The sequence below is a fragment of the Laetiporus sulphureus genome (genome assembly GCF_001632365.1).
Source record: "Laetiporus sulphureus 93-53 unplaced genomic scaffold LAESUscaffold_4, whole genome shotgun sequence".
Lineage (NCBI taxonomy): Eukaryota > Fungi > Basidiomycota > Agaricomycetes > Polyporales > Laetiporaceae > Laetiporus > Laetiporus sulphureus.
Genome location: NW_024468513.1, coordinates 554448 through 573997, shown reverse-complemented (window position 1 = coordinate 573997; position 19550 = coordinate 554448). Strand labels below are relative to the sequence as shown.

Genomic DNA, 19550 nt, shown 5'->3' with positions numbered 1-19550 from the left:
CCACAGTAGCGGAACATGCGGTGTGTGTCACTTATGCGAACATAGCTCTGTTTGCAGGCTCAGGCTGTTGAACAGGAACAACGTAGGGAAGAGCGAAATAGGATGAATCGCTTAAGAAAACGAAGGAATTCGAACATTGTCGTACAACGATGAATACACGTTACAGCTACGGTAAGCTGTCCCAAACTTCTTCCATGTCATCTCGAGACCCCGCCCAGACGTCGGGCCCCCGTTCCGTCACCGAACACGGCCTACCGCAGGGCAAGTCCCTGATCCGCCAGGAGACGAAAACATCGTGGACTGTGTGGGTGCGTGCGTTGTCGAAAATGAGGTTGAGGCATCCATCGTCAGCGAAGAACCGTCGTCGGTGAGGGCAGCTCCAGTGAGTGCAGGACATGGTGCGGATGTCGTCGAACGAGAAACCTCGGTCTTCGTACTTTCTCCTTGCGGTGAGTGCCTTACCGATAATCACTGATGGTGTATGAGCAAATACCGCGACGGCTGAGAAGATGTGTGGGGTATGCCGACACGATCGCATCAGCGGAGATCGCGTTCATGATGATGGTCGACCAGAAGAAGCATAGTGGGTAGAAGACCGATTCGTTGTGGCTACGCATAAGATCGACGCGGATGTTTGGTCCGGTGATTCGAGCCATACGGTCCATTCCCTGTTTCAACCAGGGGTACGGTTGCTCCTGATTCTCCTCGTCCGATGCATCTATGACATATTCAATCACGAAACCCGGTAAGTTGCTGATGTAGTCGAGTACCACATCCCACTGACTATGTGGTGTGTATAGATCGTAGTCATTAGGCTGCCACAAAGCGTCGACGAGTAACAGTCTGGCAGCAGCGGAACCGGACAGTATGGTGCCGGTGTCGTGCATCATGGCGCGGAAGTCGTCGGTGTCCTCGGAGATGAATGCAAACCGGTGAACGTAACAGTTGCATGAATAGAAAGCAAATATGACGAACCGAACATGACGGAGAACCCGCTGACATCATCGGAAAGACAGACGCAAGATCTTCAATTGGCTCCCCCCACCGGAGGAGTAGCCAGGCCCGTAACGTGATGCGACCGCACATGCTTAAAATTGTCACCCCCCACCGTGAGGGTGCTATAGACATGAGCATAATGAATACGCGAATCATGTAACCCGTTCACCGAAGACGGCAGAGGCGGCGGCGGAGGAATGAACAAGAACAAACAGGTGTAGTACACAACGAGAGCGACGACTGTGAAGGAAGGAGACACGACATAATCAGCACTGCAGACATTGCCACAGAGGAGTGGACAAACGTACCGGTGAAGCAGATATCGAATGCGTTAATAATACACCTGGTGAACGACATGGAGAGTGACATGAGGATGTCCAGCACAGAGAAGACAGGAGGTAGAAAGCAATGAGGCCTGAGGAGCCGGATATCGCGAATGAGGGCAAGTTGTGGAATGAAAACAATATTTCGTAGGAGGAAATATTTCGTATGAACCAAAGCAATATTTCGTATGAACCGTGCACAAAACGGGCCGAATCGCAACTTAGGGATCACGTAAGCACAGGCCATCCCCGTACGTCAATAGCCAAATTTGTCATTTGGAACCGCACTCGGCCATCGCGACTTAGCCTTTTGACAAGTGCAAGTGTTACGGATTTAGGCGCCTACGCATGTGGTACAGCGCTAATCAGTGTCTGGTGCGGGCGCCTAAGCGTGTGGTACGCGCTATGGGCGTCTTGTTGTGGCTGCTATGCAAGATGACGACTCAGACGTGCACCGTGCTTGGGCCAACTTTCGAGATGGACTTCTGCATGAATGGAAACTGTATTCTGGCATTTGCTCCGTGATATTGACGTGAGTGGTTGGTCCCTACCTCGCTAATTGAGAGGCTATCATTCACGGTGGATGCGAGGAGGTGGCTTCAGGTGATTAATGCAGCTGGATCTTGCGTGCGATAGCTGAGTGTTTCATTGCTAGGACGCGAAACGCCTCTCACCGTCCAAGTGGCAAGGGCCTACTATCCTACTCGCTGCGCCGGCGGCGTGGTGCTGTTGGTACGCATCGTCTTTCGGGATCATTTCTCATGCATACTGAGTCATATATCAAATCTAGATTGATAGGGCCTGCATCTCGTTCGTCGTCCTTGTCTTCATACTCGTTTGGGACAACTCTACGGTCCAGAACGATAACTTCTGCGCTGCGTCGTTCCGTGCTCCTTACGTCTCGGCTGCGTCCGCAATAGTGGTGACTATCGCGGTGGTAGCGGGGACTGTCCACTTGATTGTCAACGTTTCAGCCTTTTACAGGCTCGGGGAAAGCCTCAATGGCGTCGATCTCGAGATTGCTCTTCCGTCTCAAGGCGAGATGGAGTCCGAGATGACTGCCGTGGGCAGTGAGGAATCTCCCGTCACAGAGGGCGGAAGTGAAGAGGATGTTGAGATCATTGCACGAAGTGGTTAACGGGTCTTCCTTCATACCAAATTCATCCTGCTAGATATATGTTGTTTTCTGCTATCGGTTTGGACTTGCTCTTGTTTTCGGAAGTTACGTCTCGGCATGCACTGTGGTCAGATACCCTGTACTGTATTCCACCTTGCCTGGATTTCTCTTGTATGTAACTCAGTTCGCAATCGCTTTTATTTCAAGTGTAACGTCTCCGCATGCACTGTGTGTAAGCGTGTATACTCTCTTGGTGTAGCGACTTATTCTATTCACCTGTACTCTCTTAGTCTACAGAGTATGCACGATTACAGTGCGTTACACGGATACAGGTCAACTCACCTCAATCCTCAATCCTACGGCAGTGTAGTGACTGAAGGAAACAGCTGTGATCAAACGTGATCAAATCTGCTAAGATTATTGTGTCATTGAAGTGATCGGCGTTCAACCTCACGCGGGATCGTAGCGTATGACAACGTCAGACAAGGATATCCGGAGCGTTCCCGTGGAGGTTTGAAGGAATTGTCTCGTCTGCCCACGGGAGACTAGTAGTAATGACAACGCGCGCGGGTCGAATCGCAGCGCCCAGAGCTGTTCTCCGTCTTTGTGCCATATTCTCGTCCTCAGATACCCTAATCACTGAATATTTGAATTGTCGCGAATCTTTGTGATCGCCATGGTGAAAAATGCCTCCAGAGCAAAAATCGAGTATGTCATTTTCGATATGGACGGTATGTGTGTCGCCAACTTTGAAGAATCCCGTAGCAGTAACACCCCTGCTGGCATTTTAAGGCCTCCTGATTGACTCTGAGAGGGTATATACGGAGGTCACCAGTGCGTATTGCCAATTCACTTGAGTTTCTCGTGGATTTTGTTTGACTACTTCAGATCCTCAGACAACATCCTATCTCAGTACGGCAAGGAGATGACCTGGGACATCAAAGCTGGTCTGATGGGCAAACGTGTGTGCGCATTACCAAACAAATGAACCACCCGTTTCAATGGACGTTGTTTCTACGTAGCCGAACGTGAAGCAGCCGCACATCTTCTCTCTTTTTTCCCTGATCTCCCTCCCGACTTCACGCTGGACGCCTACCTCGACCTCCGGCGCAAAGGCCAAGATGAGCTCTGGTCCACCGTTCAGCCGCTTCCAGGCGCAGTCCGCCTAGTCCGCCATCTCCACCAGCACCGCATTCCCATCGCCGTCGCGACCGGCTCGCAGCGGCGGAACTACGCGCAGAAGAGCGCGCACCTCGAGGATGTGCTCTTTGGCTGTTTCGAGGGCCGTGTCGTATGCGCCGATGACGGACTAATCGCTCCCGGAAGAGGCAAGCCGCATCCCGACGTGTTCCTGGTAGCAGCGGAGCGCATGTTGGGGCGGAAGGTCGGCATGGACGAGATTGTCGCGGACGAATGGAAGATTGAGCGTTCGAAGGGATTGGTCTTCGAGGATGCAATTCCAGGCGTCCAGGCTGGCAAGAGGGCCGGGATGAATGGTCTGTGTGCTCTCGGACAATTCTCCCAACTGTTGCTAAGCTCATCATTGTTCTCTGTAGTCGTCTGGGTCCCGGATGCAAACCTTCTTTCGCTGGGCGAGGCAGGTCCGACGCTGGACGTCGAGCAACCGGATCATACCATACGATCTTTGGAAGACTTCAAGCCCGAGGACTGGGGCCTCCCTCCATTCGATGACACTGCATGAGCATGTCGCTACCCTTTCGACCAGATGGTGTTGGAAACATCTCAAAGCAGACTGGCGATGCTGGTTCCTCTGACGGCAGTGTAGATGAGGGATTTGAGCGCAAGAACCACAGAATCTGATGAAGACCTCCATCTTGTGAATGACTGTCACACTGACAGGATTAATCACCCAGGATACCCTTTCACAGTGCCCGACAGGAATATGTTTTGCCCATCACATCTAGAAGAGCCATCGATAATCTATGGGCATCCGTCAACAAGTACTCTCGGCTGATGTTGTTCCCCTCCCCTCCCCCCGATCGACCTTTCAAAGATGCTGAGATATTGACAAGATGTTTGTACGTGAAGCTGAATATATGCTTTGCATATCATAATGAAAGAGCTGTCCTGGACCGAACACTGGCTATTCGGTACGTAATAATATCTATGAGAGACACTAGCTGGCTACATATCTGGAACGGGGAACGGAGCAGGATATCTGATAAAAGGAGTTGTGTAGAGTATATGACGGGAAGAATTGTACAAGACAGTCCAAGTTGATGTTGAGAAATACATCCAGTATGAGGAAATATTGCGAGGTATGTCAATCGGTAGAAAAAGCATCCGCAGAGCTCATTAAATATGCAGTAGATCGTCCAGTGAAGGATATATATGTGGAAAACTTTGCGGAGGATATTGTCCGGGAATTCTTGCAGGGTATATCCTGCTGTGAGGTCATTCGAGGTTGATGTGTGAGTGTGTGGAAGGTATCCGAAGGTATTGCGACGACACTATGTTCGGTGAGCATATGCTCAATAGTCATTTTCAATGCAGGTCACGCGGCTGAGGGATCGGGAGTGTGTGCCAGTCTCGCTTGCAAGATAGTGGGGGGAGAAGAGCGGAAGAATGAAGCAAACAATTGACATGAATGACGTGTGGATCATCGCGCGACACAACCGTGAACGCAACAACGGTGATTTTGAACGTTTGATAGAGCTATTTGCTTACCCACAGCACCTTCTCGGACAGAACTGCTCTTAACCGCGAGCAATACCCAGAGCAACTGAGACTCACCAGCACTGTGGGCTTGCATCCGTTCGTCATTCTTCCTCGATCTGACAGTCACCACGTACGGAATTCTGTGAAGAGCTGTCCAGAGAAGCGCTGCGAGTACAGCATCCTTCAGCCGGATAGCAATGTCAGCGTCGCAATAAGCCACAGATGCGTCAAGGGCATACCAGTACTGTGACTTCGCACTCTAACACTATTTGTCCTCTGGATAATGATCATCGTACGTCGTTCTCTCGCTTGCGTTGCCTAACCTAAGGTATCGGCGTGATGCGTCTCATGGAGTGAGCATTGTGCGAGAGCGCCAACCTTCGCATGCCGGTGCTGTTCAGCAAAGCACAGAAAAAGGGAAATGGGAGCATACCGGTGCCACAACCACACGGTTGCTCATCCTGGGTGTCGTGCATAGGACTGGTGTAGACAAATTACCCTTTAACCGTTTTCTCCGCAGGAACGTGCCCTTCCCTTGTCATCTTCAACGGCTGAGCTCTGGAGTACGTAGTGAATATGGGCGCAACGACATACCGACGACCATTCACAGGCGTGTCGCGGCAGAGGCAGCACCTATATGCCCCTGGACGACGGAGATTGCGGCGGAGGTGAGCTTCGATCGGGGCTTGGGAGTGTGTCCAGGCATGGTGTCCTGATCGATCCATGTCAGCGACAGTAACAGATGTGAAGAGCCTGGTACATACCGGCACCATATCCTCGGACGTCATCATATTTCGCGTCGGCAAAGCCAAAACATTCCGCACATTATCAAATAAAGCAGCTCGCATGGACGCAGCGTCTTGTTTCTGTCGCTCTCTCTGTGCACGGAGACAATTCACGCCTTCCAAAAACCGGACTCTGTAACCTGTGTATGCCAGCTCCAACTTGTTCAGCATGGGCCCTTTCTCGAACGCCCTCGGCTAACCACAAACTTAGTACTACATGCAAGACACTTGAAGGAACAAACTCACATCAAACACACTGATCGAGCGAGAATGACGATTGAAGAAATGGCCAAGCTCCTCCAGGTTGGGTTCAAGGCGTCCAAAGTTGGCGGGGCATTCAACGGTCCTCTGGGGCTTTGGCAACCGTACATCAGGAAGGCCTCGGATGCAGCACGGTAGCGGCAGCTTTGTCTGTGCGGCGAGGTTCCAAATGGCAGCGGAATCAGACAGGCAGTCGAATGGCACATCCGAAACAGTGCGATCCGTGTCTGATCGTGACCTTTCAGCCCGAGGGAGAGCGAAATTGATAATTGAAACATCTGGATGATCCTCTTCTTCATGGAACGACATGACGGTATGCGTGACGAGGCCTTCCATTATGTGCGAAGCTGGTAAGTAGTTGTCGCCTTCGTGAATGGGTCCGAGTCCAACGACGACAGGCGGAGGCGACTCCTTCTTTGATGGCAATCTCGTCGTTATCGTTATACAATGGAAACCGTCAGTCGCAGCTGCACAAAACGGAAGTACCAATGGCTCGTCTATGGGCTCCGCAGTGGTGATCTCGAGGCCGGCGTCGCCGACATCAAATGAGACATACGGAGACGCTGCCGAGTTATACCTGCAAGATAATCCGGAAGTACCGACATTATGCGCAGTGTCTTCTTGCGTGAGGACAACGACCGGAGAGGCCGTCGATCCGTCAATTGTCCACAAGTTCTCGAAGTGGGACTCAGAACGAAGAAGGTCGATAGCAGGAAGGAGTACACGAGGAGTCTCCAGATCATCGACAAGCTCGGCATCCTCAATGTCGACAGTAAAAACGTCAATCTGGGCCTCTTGACATCCGAACTCGCGTGGACTGTCCTTCAGATCGAACTTATCGGAATTGATGCCCAACGTTGTTTCTTCAAGTGTGTCATGCGGCGATAGCTCGACGTCAGCCCGCTCATACACGTTGTCAGTGCTTAAAGCACTGGTCTCGACGTATAAGCACCCTGACGGGGACAGCATCGGCCCGGAGAGGACGGTGCTAGCGATGGGGAATATGGCCGGTTGGACTTCAAGGTGTGACCCTGCCACCGATTTCTCGACGCTATTGGCGACATCTGAACACAGTGCATGATCATCCTTTTGGTCGAGCTCAAGTGGAGGTGCCGGCAGGATTCTGACGGTCGATGGAACAATTTGTGCAATATCGGAATGGGATCCTCCAGAAGAGACAGCGGCATCCTCAGGCTCTGCATTATCGTTCGTGTTGATGGTCAACGCATTTTCGCGGTCATATTTCACTTCAGGATCGACGGTCAAAGTGCCAGCAGAATCTCCATTGACAGGCAGGGAGTTGGTGTCATCAAGTGTGCAGATGTCGACGAGCGGGCTGGCGGGCCTGTCCACAAGTTTCTTGGGGCTGTCCGATAACTGTTGACGTGATCATGCAACCTGGTCATCGACGTGTCCTTGGGCCAGGCCAGGTGTAGCTCACCTTAGCTTCAAAGTCACGATTGGCATCTACGGCAGTAGGCCTGATTATACGACTCTGAAGGCTCTTGATGCCTTGCCAATGCGCAAACAGCCACAGAAGACCAGAACAGGATAACCAGCCGAGACACATTAAAATGAAGGTCGCTATGATGTACGCCAGGACCACGCCCGCAGGCAGCGGTTCCCGGAGAATAGAGATCGCAGGGATATTGGGCCGAACTGCCGAAGCATTGAAGACAGCACGGAGTACGGAAGATAAAGACCTTGCAAGGAGACGACGTAGTCGCTTGGGCCCAAGCTGGTCAGTTTGGACCATGGTGACCAGATCGCTTGACATCCTGATGGTAAGATCTGTGCAGTATAACGGCCCAACGAAGACGCGCTCCGCAGCGGCCAAAGCGACATGCGATAAGACCGCGTCTTCGAGGGGGGAACCGTCGAGCAGTTGGCTAGCTAATGCGTTAACGACAGGCGAGCACACAACATCGGCAAGTGATGGCATACCCTGATAGCGAAGACGGGTCTCCGAAGTCCACGTCGCCGGCCAGCTGGAAGACTACGGGGAGCAAGAGTCTTCCAACTGGACGGGGAGTCGCAACGAGCAAGAGGTAAATGGAGGCGAGGGTGGAGATGAGTACGTGAAATGGGAGCATGATTGTGGCAACTGTGGCGATGTGGCAAGGCAAGTGTGATGATGGTTGGAAGGAAGGACGATGGATGCCCACAACCCGCTTATAAGATCTCCTTGGGCCTCTGCGTACCATATGCGGACATGCACACTCAACTGTCTCCCGGGTTGCCATGGGTGGCCATGGGTGGCCATGACGGGCCGCAGCCGCCTTACTATTTGAATCCTCTGCAATATATGCGATGCAAGAACGTATCGATCGGCTCTCGGGCGACCTCTGCATAGATGTATTGAGAAACTGATCCGATCAAACTACTGGCCTTTACTTCATGACTGCAGCAGCAAACAAAGTGGGCAGAAAGAGAATGCAAAAACTTGAGTCGGCCCAGGATCGAACTGAGGACCTTCTGTGTGTTAGACAGATGCGATAACCAACTACGCCACCGACCCAATATCTTATGAGGGTGGCAGTGAAATTACTTAAAGACCTTTATTTCGAGTTAATCGTCCAGAGCAGTGGCCCGATGCTCTAAATGATTCTCCCCAATACTTTCAGGTCACTTTTCGTGGCCCAGGCTACATGTCATCGGCTGGGATCCAAATGCTATGCGAATGCAACACGATCCTCCCACAGCGTCCCTGTTCCTCATGAAGGGAACATAACGGGATTACCGCAGCATACGGACCTGTTACAGCACTACCGAGGCCTAGCCACTCTCGGCAAGATCACATACGATGAGGAACAGGTCAGGGTTATTATGCAGGTGTGCATCTGATCCTTGAGCTGAGTACGCCGCTTATCAGATGTGCAATAATACTTCAAGCTTAGGAGATTACAGAAGGAGTTAGACGGTTACGCTCCTCCTGCTCTCTCTGCGCGTTACCTCAACACAAAGCCTCTGACGCCTGGGAGTTCTACCGAATCGCTTGATTCGTCTCCGTGGTGGGCGCCTTCCGAGGATTCTTCTGAAGACGCCAACCCAGACAAGCTGGCTTTGATGCGCATTAGAACGCATGCGGAAGAGATTGAGGCTCTCACGACTCCTAAGGCAAGATCGGTATATGCTCATGATACGACTTTTAACGTAGCTTCAGGGCCTTCTTCTTATCGGACCACCAGGATGTGGCAAGAGCTTCCTAATAGATATGTGGTTCTCTATGACGCCTACCCCGTACAAGGCGCGCAAACACTACAGCGAACTGGTGCTAGAGACCTATCGTGGTGTGTGGGAAGAGACTCAACGTCGCATGGCGAGTGTCCACCAAAGAGACACATCTCTCGAACAGTCCGAACCGGTTTCTCCGTCATGGAACAAAGCTATCCGCGAACGATGGCGAGAGCTACTTGGCTCTGGACAGTTGCCCATCCGATGGACACGCACACCAATGAGCGGCTGGGTATCTAGCCTCGAATCGGTCAAACCGTCGATCGCATTTATGGTCGCTCAAAGGCTGATTTTGCGACATTGGCTACTGGTTTTCGACGAGATCCAGCTCCTTGACGTCTCTAGCGCGACATTACTCGCGGACGTGCTATCCTGGTTCTGGCGTATGGGTGGTGTGATCGTGGGCAGCTCTAACAAGGTACCGGACGATCTGTACAAGAACGGTGTTCAGAGGGATAGGTTGGAGCCTTTCGTGGAAGCACTGAAGGCGAGATGTCCGGTGCTCATCTTGCGCAGTGATCATGACTGGAGAGTGGCGCGAACTGAGCGCACCTCGGAGAAGAGTTGGTACGTATACGGTCAAGAGAATAAATTCTACCAGAAATTGAGGGCGTATTCTGATGATGGGTCCGGTGAGTTTTGTGACCGTTGAGATCCGCATCTGATTGAATACTTGTATTGGGATGCCAGGACCTCGGTTGACCAATCTCACTGTCTTCGGTCGAACTCTCGGCGTGCCATGGTCTTCTGGTGACGTATGCAAATATACATTCTCAGAGTTGTGTGACGAGGTAAGACCTTTGCACGCACGACACCGCGGTGAAGGACTGATTTCAGGCAGTCACTCGGACCGGCAGACTACATGACATTAGCATCTACATACCGAACAGTCGCAATCACGGATATCCCGATACTCAAGTTGTCGGCCAAGAACCAGGCACGACGCTTCATCTCATTGGTCGACGCGCTCTATGAAGCTCGTTGCCGGATCATTTGCCTCGCGGAGACCCAGCCGGAGCGCCTGTTCTTTCCTGATACACCTCCAGATACCTCCAACGATGATGCAGACAGCGGCGCGCAATCGTCCGATGTGGATGTTATGATGGCGGAAGCGGTGGCAGAGACACAAGATGTCTACCGTCCGAACGTATCTTCCTACGATGCTCCAAACATGGCGGAAGCCCCGGAGGCGCCTGCTGCGCCGCTAGCCCTTGACACCTTGTCGATCTTCTCGGGTATGTCAAATACTGACCTATCTCATCTGGGCGCCGCTGATCTGACATTGTCCAGGTAAAGACGAAGAATTTGCATTCAAGCGTGCCTTGTCCCGCCTGCTGGAGATGACAAGCGAAAGCTATGCGGATGAAGAGCGCTGGATCCCTCTTCCCCTTTCCTTGCGCAAGTGGGAAAGCTCTTCCAGTCCATCGGGCACTGCCGGCTCTCGGGATCGCGCCATGCGGGTGCCCGTATGCGTCTCGACAGACAGCGCGGGCGCTGATTTTGCTAGTGAGGCGGCGAACGAAGCGCTGTCGCAGCCCGTGGGACGCCCTGAAGCTCCACGCCTGAGTGAGGTTCATGTGTGGGGTGTGAGAGAGGATTGGGGCGAGCGAGCCAAGGCATGGGGTCGTGGGGCAAGGGCGTACGAACGTTCGCACCCGGATTCCAAGGATGACCGAGGACGTGGATGAGAGCCACAGCATCCTCCGAACTTTATTGTTGATGCCCGGGCTCCGGTGTGGATAATGTTATGCGGCCGAGGCTGATCATGGGATACGCCTGCCCTTGTGGTACATGTCCGCAGAGAGATCAGGATAACATCATCGAGATTGTGGTTCGCTTCCCGCATGGTCCGACGGTCATCGGCGAGAGGTGTATCAGGATCAGGCATGATATGGGTGAATGTGACCTTGAGACGTGTACGTTACTCCACTCCGCATGCGTAATGCCTTGCCAATGCGAGCTCATGCAGCGTGTCCACCCCGAGGCGGGAGGACTTTTGTGTCAGCAGACTTGCAACGTCACTAGAGATCTGTCCACGACGTTTCGAAGCTGGCTCATTTCCGACGCAATTGTATTGGGACGTGGGTACTATGCAGACTAAAGGGCAATCTAAATAGCGGCGTCGCCCGCTGTCAAGACTGTATAATGAATAAGAATGTGTGAAAATCGAGCGCAGTGAAGAATATCATAAATACATGGCGTTAACGAGAGCAATCGATACGCGCGACGCCATCGAGATCAGCGATAGTCTTCAGGAACAGCAAAGGCAATTCAACAGGGCATGGAATCAACTAGAGGATGTGAGGATATACAAATGATATTATGGGCAGTGCAGTACGGGATAGCAGGCAGGGCAGGAGCAGTCGAACGGAAAGAAGTGGCGGTACCAGTGTCCGTTTCCGAGGTATACATAACAGCCGGCGACGTGGATACGAGCACAAAAGATACAGAGCGACGAACAGGACGTTCGTGGTGAGAGCGCAGCATGGATATGTAAGTTATCGACAGATACGTGACACTGCGTCTTTGGGAAGCCAGATGATGAAAGCTAGGCGATAGGAGCATTTAGTCAAGTGAATTGACAGTGGTATGCTGGTTGGGTAAGGCCAGGGGCCGATGAAGGCCGTACTCGTGAGCGGGCCGTGACAAGACGGTAGAGAATGGCAGAGAAGTTGCGATTGTTGTTACAATGCTTGATTATTGTACCGGGGCAGCGAGCTCGATTGCGCGTGGCCTTCACGTAACGTCAGGATAGGCAAGAAAGGAGACGGAAGAATGAGAGGGACCCCTTATCGTTGCAGCCGTCCGCGATATCTCCGTTCGCGCCAGGGGAACGGCGGAGAAAACCGATCGATGTCAACGGGAATACCGACTGCAAAAGGCTCAGCATGTCCACGCCAGCCAATGAGGCATAGAAGCGCGAAGGATGATGGATCTCGACAACGTGAAATGGGTGGACAGCGTGTTACGATGGAGGAGTGGAACGATGAGGAAATAGGAAATAATGCACGAAACATTAAGGCCAATGCCGGTGTATTGATCATGATGGATGAGGATGTCGTGACGTGACGATTACGCGCTCTGCTGCTCGGTACCGGCCTTTATCCTGCCGCATACTGTGAATATTTTTGTCAATTTGCGCGAGCTCCATTATGCAATCCTGAAACCGCGGAGGACATCACTGGCTGTTGCTATCGTTGACGGAGTGAAGCAAACGCGAGAAGATGCAGGGGTGGGAGCGGACATGAGAACAGATGGAGATGGGGGTGACAACCGTACATATAACGCAGGTGCATCGAATCACTTGCGCAGGCTCCACGAGGTCACAGATGCATGCGCCGTGGCACGATGACCCTCAGGAACTCGCCGTCGAACTCAGCGCGCACTTGGCCAAGGTCGGCATCATATCCGAATGATATCCGCCGCTCGAAATGACCTGTCAAACAACAAGGGGAAGAGAAGAACAATCCGCAATCAGTATCTGCGCCCACCGGTCGGAGCTGAAAATGACGCACCCCCGTTCGGCTCCCAAGAGTCAGCGACCACATGCAAAATCCGCCCTTTACGCGTCGACAGCGTGCTGCACGAACACAATTTATATGAGTGACGATAGCTGACACATGGATCTCGTGCGATGACTCACATTGCATCCCGCCTAAATCCCGGTAACTTCACCAGCAGTCGATACTCCCTCGGATTCGTCTCAACCGCGATATAGCTATCATTTGGTGCTGGCTCATGTGCTAAAAATGGTTCGTGCGGCGCCCTTTCAGATGTACCTTCGCTCAAAGGTGGTGGAGGCGGTGTTAATACGACGGGAGGAGCGGGTGGCGGGAGCGTTGATGGATCCGGAGATGGCGTCAGAGGGGATAGAGAGCCCCAACAAGAGTGAGAATATGCTCGTTCCAGCAAGCGCGAGAAGGGCGGAGATATTGAGCGCTCATATGCCCAATCCGAGTATGACGACTGCGATGGAGACCGGACCGCCGAATGTGATGGACCAGTCGTGGGATCCATGGACGCAGATGAAGATTGCGTAGGCACCGAAACAGCGCTAGAAGAGGAAGATGACGACAGAAAATATGGCAAATTAAGACCTTCACCCATGTTTATGCTTTCCTGAGTCATACTTCCAGACAGCTCTGGGAGCGTGTGATAAGGCGTATGCGATGGCAGCGGCAGGCTCACAGTAGAGCACCTGTCTGACCCGGCAGTGGGCCTCACCGGCCTGGGTGAGTGTATGCGGGGCGGTGCTTGACAAATGCCGCTCGCATCCGGTGTCGAATATGGCCGCGCGAATGGGTGTACAGGGCTCGCCTGTCCTCGGCGCTGCAAGACCTGCGAGAACGAGACGGGAGGGCTCGCGGAAGTGGACCCAACAGCAGACATGTCTGCGAAGTAAGAGCTAGCGCCGGAACTTCCGCTAGTGTCCATGGGGGTGTCGACGCGGGACGACGTCGGCGCGGACATGGCTGATAATGATGCGCTCGGGAGGCTATCGTTCGATGACGACGACGCTGATCCCGCGTGATCAGTAATGACACCTGACCCTGCGCCGCCTGGGCGCTCGAAGTCGTATGTCGTGTAGACGTTGTGCGCAGCTCCGCCAACAGCGTCGCCTATCACTGCGCCGTGCGTCCGCGTGTGCGTAGCGGCGTTCGTGCTTGAGTAAGACAGATGGTGGGAGTGCGGCATGTATGGCAAGGGCACCTCTCTAGGGCTGTCGAAGGAAGCGTGCCGCTTGGTGAAAGACGAGGTACGATGGGGGAGGTCGGGACGAGGGGGAGTCGCAGCTGGTGGGAGAGAGGAAAGGAAGAGCAAGGCATCAGTAAGTCATCCTCGGGAAGATAGAGGGAAGGGGAGAGACGGGAAGGAGAAGGGGAAGCGAGAGCCGTCCGAGCCGCGAGCCGTTGCGCGGCCGTGGGGGCATGTGTGCGACAAACAAATGCAAAAACAAAACTGCTGTCGAAAAAGCGATTGGCCTCGTGGTGTCGGGGGATGTGCCGGTGATGACGGCAACGGCAAGGTACATGCCAAGGTGAAGAACACTCCGCTCGCGTACTCCGCGAGTCTGATAAGAACACGCAGAGCCAAAAGCCAATTCCATATGAGTTGCCGTCAGTCTTCCCTCCCACGCTGCTCTGCCTCCTCCCTCCGTTCTCTCCACTGTGACAGACAACCAGTAGAGCCCTCAAAGCGACCTGCCGGCAACCGGGAGCACCGGTTGCACGCGCGCATGACAGGCTGGTAACACAAATCTGACGGCGTCGTCTTTGCGACACGGGCGACTACTAGGCGCGGATGCAGTAATAATCAGCCGGCATCGACGGCCGCAGCATGCCTCATTCAGCGATCGTCGACAGACTGCTATACGATCATGCTAGCCACAACCGTGGCGCGCGCAATTATGCGTCGGGGACCAGAGCCAAAACAAGCAGGAGCGGGAGGCAGCACGAAGCCTGGGTGGAGGCCTTCGACAACATACGACGTGATGCCCAAACCCATGACTTACCATTCGCCCGACTGTTAACAACGTTATCCTCGGCAGTTCTCCCCGTCCCCTTCTCCTGCCCATTCTGCGCAATCCCGCGGATCATGCTCTCGTCGACGTACGGTCTGTTTTGATTGTGTTCATTGCCGACGGACGGGTCGTGTGGTGCGTGTGAATGGTCGTAAGCGATGCGATGGTGCTTCATAAGATGTTGCTCGTCATGCAAGGAGAGTTGCTCGAACGGAATAGCCAGGCCAGGTTCAGAACTGGTGCTCGGGGTACGCAGCGGTGAGCGGGATGCGCCAGACGAGGAAGACATCGCAGCAGGCTGGCTGTCGTCGCCAGAAGCAGATGGTAGTTTGGAGTTGAGGGGCATGCGGGCGTTTGGATACCAGGAGCGAGGAATGCGGAACTAGAAGAAGACTCGATGACCGTGGAAATATTCAGCGACGAGGCCCCGGCCGACGCCGGGGACGCCGGCCAGAATCACCGCATCGGGATGGAGCATGCGCCACCATGACGTACCCGGCTCGGGGCAGCCAATCGGAGGCGGGGGATGCCGACCGAGCGGCCGCCTCCCAATCGGTCCCAGTGGCGGGCTCTGACCGCCACAAACTTGTAAGCTGGCGTCCTTTCTGCGCTTGTTACCACCATCATTCCAATGTTGATGCACATGGTGAGAGCGGTGCGAAAACAGTTATTCTTCGCACCCAGCCACCTCCTGTGCCGTCTTCTGGATCCACACCCAGGCATCCGCGATGGTGACGACACGTCTCCCGCTCATGGAGTGATTACCTGCCGCAGAACACTCTGGAGTGGTGCGATCGCTCGCTTGGTGATCGTTCCTATTGAAACGCGTTTGTGAGCAGCATATCAGAGACCTTGACGCTGACGTTTCCAGGGCGATTGAGCGGCTCCCACGCGTGTACTCGAGCACCTAATGTAGTTTTCGTAATGCAACATCCGATGAAGCTTATTGATGGCGTCCAAGCCAACAAAGTCACAGCATCTCCTAAAAAGACTTTGGGGATGTCGGCAGATGAGCACCGCCTGCGAATAGATGGAGCACCATAGTTCCGAGTACAGCAGCCATTAGTACGAACATCGGAGGGGTGGTAATGATGTCATTCGTCCTAAATCCAGACACAGCAGCAGTGAAACCAGCCTAATACGCCCTACGCCCAGGAGCATTATTCGCCGTGAATTTCATCCTGGTCCTTGGAAGAACGCGTCGGCGATACTCGCGCTGTATTCGTAAGCCACAGAAAAGCTATCTTCCAGTGGGTTGATCAAGATCCGGACAAAGCACAGCACACGAAGACGATAAAAGCACAGCGGCCCGCGAACGGAGCATGCTAAGATGCAAGAGAACCCGTGTGCGCGCCGGACTCAGTATGCAGCTTCGGACGCACCACTACGCCCAGTGTGCTGGTTCAAGCCAGCGCAACAGTAGCATGAGATACAGCATGGAGGGTGCCGGCGAGCTCAGAGAACTCGAAACGCGAAGGGTTTAACGTAAGTATCAACACACGGCAGAGAGGCCGGCTTGTTCCTCGAGGGACAGCCATGGCGTTGTGGCTAGAAGAATTCGTCAAAACAACCGAGCCTGTCGGGACGGCTCACGCAACGCATGAACGTGCATTAACTCGTGCTCACGTTGTCTGTGATCGTGATCATATATGACTTGCATTTCACGCCACATGGATGAGACGTAGCAGGGCTCCGCAGGACGTCGATCATGAACATCTCCATTGCTTCATCGTTCGCCAATCTCTTGGAGATGACGCACATTGGCTGAGTTGGATAGCTGTTCAATCGATGAATGCGGGGAGTCTGCATGGCGACTAGGGGTAGTACGCCTTCTCCTGACGCGAAATCGCCTGGAGGATGCATGTAGCGAGCTCTTGATCCCCGGCCATGTGAAACATGCTTGTAAGGTGCATGGCAGCCTTGATGTGCCATTAGTCCTGTGACGATAGTTGAGACAGTCAAAAGGGTTGCAAGGGCCCCGGAGCAACGCGTGTATCAGGACCCTTTCCTAACCCGAAACAAACGCTGCGTCCCGCAAAGAATCCCGCACAAAATGATCTATGAATCATACACGCAGCTCCGCAAGCCGGTAGAGGCATGCATATAGTCATCATAGCACACGATCTGCACGCTTGGCAAGCGCCTGCAAGTTGAGCACCTACAAATACCGCAGCGACAGGCAGTATTAACCAACAGGCACGCACTGCCTGTGATAGAGGTCGCCTCTATGAGTTTCCGTCGACACCACATGGCAACACGGCACGTCCATTATGCATGTCTGCACACTGCATGACACGTTGACGATCCGGAAGTGACGTGCACTGGCTAGGTCAAATAATTGCCGGGTATAAACAGAAGATGTGCGTGACGACTGGCTATGTGTGATCCGATATCGTAGATCATGTGTTTGCCGCATGGATAATGTGTTCAGCGAGCCCTTGGGTCTTCACTTTCGCCAATCCTGAAAGGACCTTCTCTAGCACATGTCGCCTTCATACACCAGTTGCCGAGCATTATAGATGACGCACGGTTGCAGGCTAGTCGGGACAGAGCTAAAAGGATGTCGGGAAATGACCGTGCTAATGATTCTTAAAACTTGCAAGCCGTCGGGGGGTTGGGAACGTATAGCATGAGGCAACACATGCATGCCTGGTAAACGCGCATACAATCAACAATCATGCCCTATACACGTCAGGGAGTCCCGAAGAACATGATTCACAAACCTCGAAGACCCAAGTAAAGTGCCCGTAGACATCACAGTGACGAGCTTACACAACACAGCTGTCGTGCGTGTCGGAATATGCACAGGCTGAGATGACTTTCCTGGACCACTGACAGTTCTCAATATATATATCAACCCTCCGGTTATTCCTTTCATACATACCTGGAGTGACGTTGTGCTTCAGAGCCCGTTTCTTTCTCTCCAAACGCAAGGTATTCGAGAGCGAAAACGATGATCACCCAGAGGATAATTCGGCAGAGACCTTGCACCTGCTTCGACGCCGCAATTACGTTTGAATCGCGGAACGTCCGCCATCAACCGAGCTCAGAATCAGATCTCGATTCGTCTCCGCCATCCGCCACACAGCCACAGCGTACACAGCGGCCGCAGGCACGCCAGGGGCTCCAGCAGCTCGGGTTGGCTGTCGGTATTTAGATGAACATAGATAATAAAACCCCGATTGATGAGAAGACCTGGTCGGAGTTCAAGGCAGCTGAGGATGGAAAAGCGAAAGCCATTCTGTTGCTGTGCATACAGCTCCCGAGAGGCCTGTCGGATCTGGGTTTCTAATTTCCCGGAATCGCTCAGTTGGCGACGTACACCTGCAGGGTGCATCGTAGTCGTTTGCTGCTGTTTCGAGGAGATACAGCAGGACTCCAGGAGCCACTTTCCTTCCAAGATTCGTGTGCTGGATGATGTCGAGTTGCGAAATGGTGTGTAATATCTGCAGCTGCTTCGAAGATCATTTACAGTATTTTTGATTCATTAAACGATCAGGCCGCGCACCTCGCGTTGTTCTTTATAATGCGAACACCGATTCTCTAGAGAGTGTTTCAAACGATTTCGACGAAGGAGCAATAGCCGCCCGTGGTTGATCTGCCATTTGGATGGCAGTGGCCTGGGCTAGTCTGCTTTTTGACGCGGGGGTCGAGAGGTCGGTTTTTTCGAGCGGAGATGAAAATCTATTAGGAGTAGGCTTCTCGGACTTTGTAATCGCGTGTAATGTTCGTTCCAAGAGTTACGTTTATTGTGTAGCCCCCTTGCTTCTCCTGCCATGTCTGCTGCTGCTGCCGCTGTTCTCACTGCTAGTCTGTTATGCGGTGGAGCTACTCAGCCTCTACAACAACCCATGGATTCAACTAGGGCTGCGCACATGGATATCATACTCGGTGAGATCCAGAGATGCGGTTGGACAATCGGCTCCTTTCTGTTTGACCTCTTCACTCTGCCCCCGCACTCTCGAAAGGACAGGGATATTGCGCCAGTATCCCAGCTCCGTATCCAGATGGTCTCAAAATTTTTTCATGAAGAAACGAGCATGAAGGCCCATCATCATGCATACTTTCGCCACTTCGCACGTCCACTGCCATCCAGATCAGGGCAGTATCGTCGCAATCCCTTTGTGATACGCACGCTGTCGGTATCTACCAGGATATGCTAAGTTTTCGTCTTCACATTGTCATGGTTGCGAGCCTTTTCTCGATGAGTGCTCACAATCTTCATTTATTAATGTTCTACAGGATTATTGGTAGCTGGCTGTTTGCTCACACTGCACACATGAAATCTATGTGCTCAGAGGATACTTTTCAACTTTTGTAAACTTTCTTCGGAAATGCAATAATATTGTAGACTATCAGAGTCTATTGGAGATTTGCTAGATGACATAGTAGAATGTACAGCTAAGGGATTGACAACGTAAGCGGGCACAAATGCGAAGAAGCAAAGCGCATCTGAGCGCGCCTCAGACGCGTTGCGACGCGTCCAACACGATGTTGTGCTTTGTTTGTAGTCACACGTGATGTCGGACTTCAATTTTTGCCGCCCTCCCGACAAGGACCCCCCAATAGAAAGCAGACGTCAGACAAGGATATCCGGAGCGTTCCCGCGGAGGTTTGAAGGAATTGTCTCGTCT

At 52.9% G+C, this 19550-nt stretch overlaps 9 protein-coding genes and 1 non-coding gene across 10 annotated transcripts; 5 read left to right on the top strand and 5 right to left on the bottom strand.

Annotated features, from left to right (window-relative positions):
• Positions 1-136: 136 nt before the first annotated feature.
• Positions 137-890, bottom strand: LAESUDRAFT_788680 (uncharacterized protein; the record flags this gene model as incomplete). The annotated part of the gene is made up of 1 exon (XM_040913908.1): positions 137-890. One exon carries the CDS (start codon positions 888-890, stop codon positions 459-461), a length of 432 nt encoding a protein of 143 aa, XP_040768533.1. The 3' UTR covers positions 137-458.
• Positions 138-457, top strand: LAESUDRAFT_721176 (uncharacterized protein). The gene has a single exon (XM_040907969.1). The coding sequence runs from the start codon at positions 150-152 to the stop codon at positions 369-371; it is 222 nt and encodes a 73-aa protein (XP_040768534.1). The 5' UTR covers positions 138-149; the 3' UTR covers positions 372-457.
• Positions 891-1774: 884 nt separating the features above from the next.
• LAESUDRAFT_721173 (uncharacterized protein) lies at positions 1775-2594 on the top strand. The gene is made up of 4 exons (XM_040907968.1): positions 1775-1851; positions 1913-1922; positions 1975-2051; positions 2110-2594. Exons 1-4 carry the CDS (start codon positions 1813-1815, stop codon positions 2455-2457), a joined length of 474 nt encoding a protein of 157 aa, XP_040768532.1. The 5' UTR covers positions 1775-1812; the 3' UTR covers positions 2458-2594.
• A 518-nt stretch (positions 2595-3112) lies between these two features.
• Positions 3113-4138, top strand: LAESUDRAFT_643422 (HAD-like protein; the record flags this gene model as incomplete). Its single annotated transcript, XM_040903787.1, has 5 exons — positions 3113-3167; positions 3229-3270; positions 3333-3398; positions 3459-3932; positions 3993-4138. 5 exons carry the CDS (start codon positions 3113-3115, stop codon positions 4136-4138), a joined length of 783 nt encoding a protein of 260 aa, XP_040768531.1.
• Positions 4139-6111: 1973 nt separating this feature from the next.
• Positions 6112-6580, bottom strand: LAESUDRAFT_721170 (uncharacterized protein; the record flags this gene model as incomplete). The annotated part of the gene is made up of 2 exons (XM_040907967.1): positions 6560-6580; positions 6112-6511 (listed from the first exon to the last, which is right to left on the bottom strand). Exon 2 carries the CDS (start codon positions 6495-6497, stop codon positions 6114-6116), a length of 384 nt encoding a protein of 127 aa, XP_040768530.1. The 5' UTR covers positions 6498-6511; positions 6560-6580.
• Positions 6581-8605: 2025 nt separating this feature from the next.
• On the bottom strand, positions 8606-8679 carry LAESUDRAFT_t13. Its single transcript has one exon. It is a non-coding gene; the product is annotated as a tRNA-Val (tRNA).
• An 83-nt stretch (positions 8680-8762) lies between these two features.
• LAESUDRAFT_643661 (uncharacterized protein) lies at positions 8763-11083 on the top strand (the record flags this gene model as incomplete). Its single annotated transcript, XM_040903799.1, has 6 exons — positions 8763-8993; positions 9054-9287; positions 9325-10027; positions 10086-10186; positions 10237-10630; positions 10686-11083. 6 exons carry the CDS (start codon positions 8763-8765, stop codon positions 11081-11083), a joined length of 2061 nt encoding a protein of 686 aa, XP_040768529.1.
• A 1495-nt stretch (positions 11084-12578) lies between these two features.
• LAESUDRAFT_350027 (uncharacterized protein) lies at positions 12579-14426 on the bottom strand. The gene is made up of 3 exons (XM_040902120.1): positions 13039-14426; positions 12911-12975; positions 12579-12831 (listed from the first exon to the last, which is right to left on the bottom strand). Exons 1-3 carry the CDS (start codon positions 14088-14090, stop codon positions 12719-12721), a joined length of 1230 nt encoding a protein of 409 aa, XP_040768528.1. The 5' UTR covers positions 14091-14426; the 3' UTR covers positions 12579-12718.
• LAESUDRAFT_350122 (uncharacterized protein) lies at positions 14302-15404 on the bottom strand. The gene is made up of 2 exons (XM_040902121.1): positions 14908-15404; positions 14302-14683 (listed from the first exon to the last, which is right to left on the bottom strand). Exons 1-2 carry the CDS (start codon positions 15260-15262, stop codon positions 14514-14516), a joined length of 525 nt encoding a protein of 174 aa, XP_040768527.1. The 5' UTR covers positions 15263-15404; the 3' UTR covers positions 14302-14513.
• Positions 15405-18697: 3293 nt separating this feature from the next.
• Positions 18698-19301, top strand: LAESUDRAFT_721162 (uncharacterized protein). Its single transcript, XM_040907966.1, has one exon. The coding sequence runs from the start codon at positions 18768-18770 to the stop codon at positions 19077-19079; it is 312 nt and encodes a 103-aa protein (XP_040768526.1). The 5' UTR covers positions 18698-18767; the 3' UTR covers positions 19080-19301.
• Positions 19302-19550: the final 249 nt, after the last annotated feature.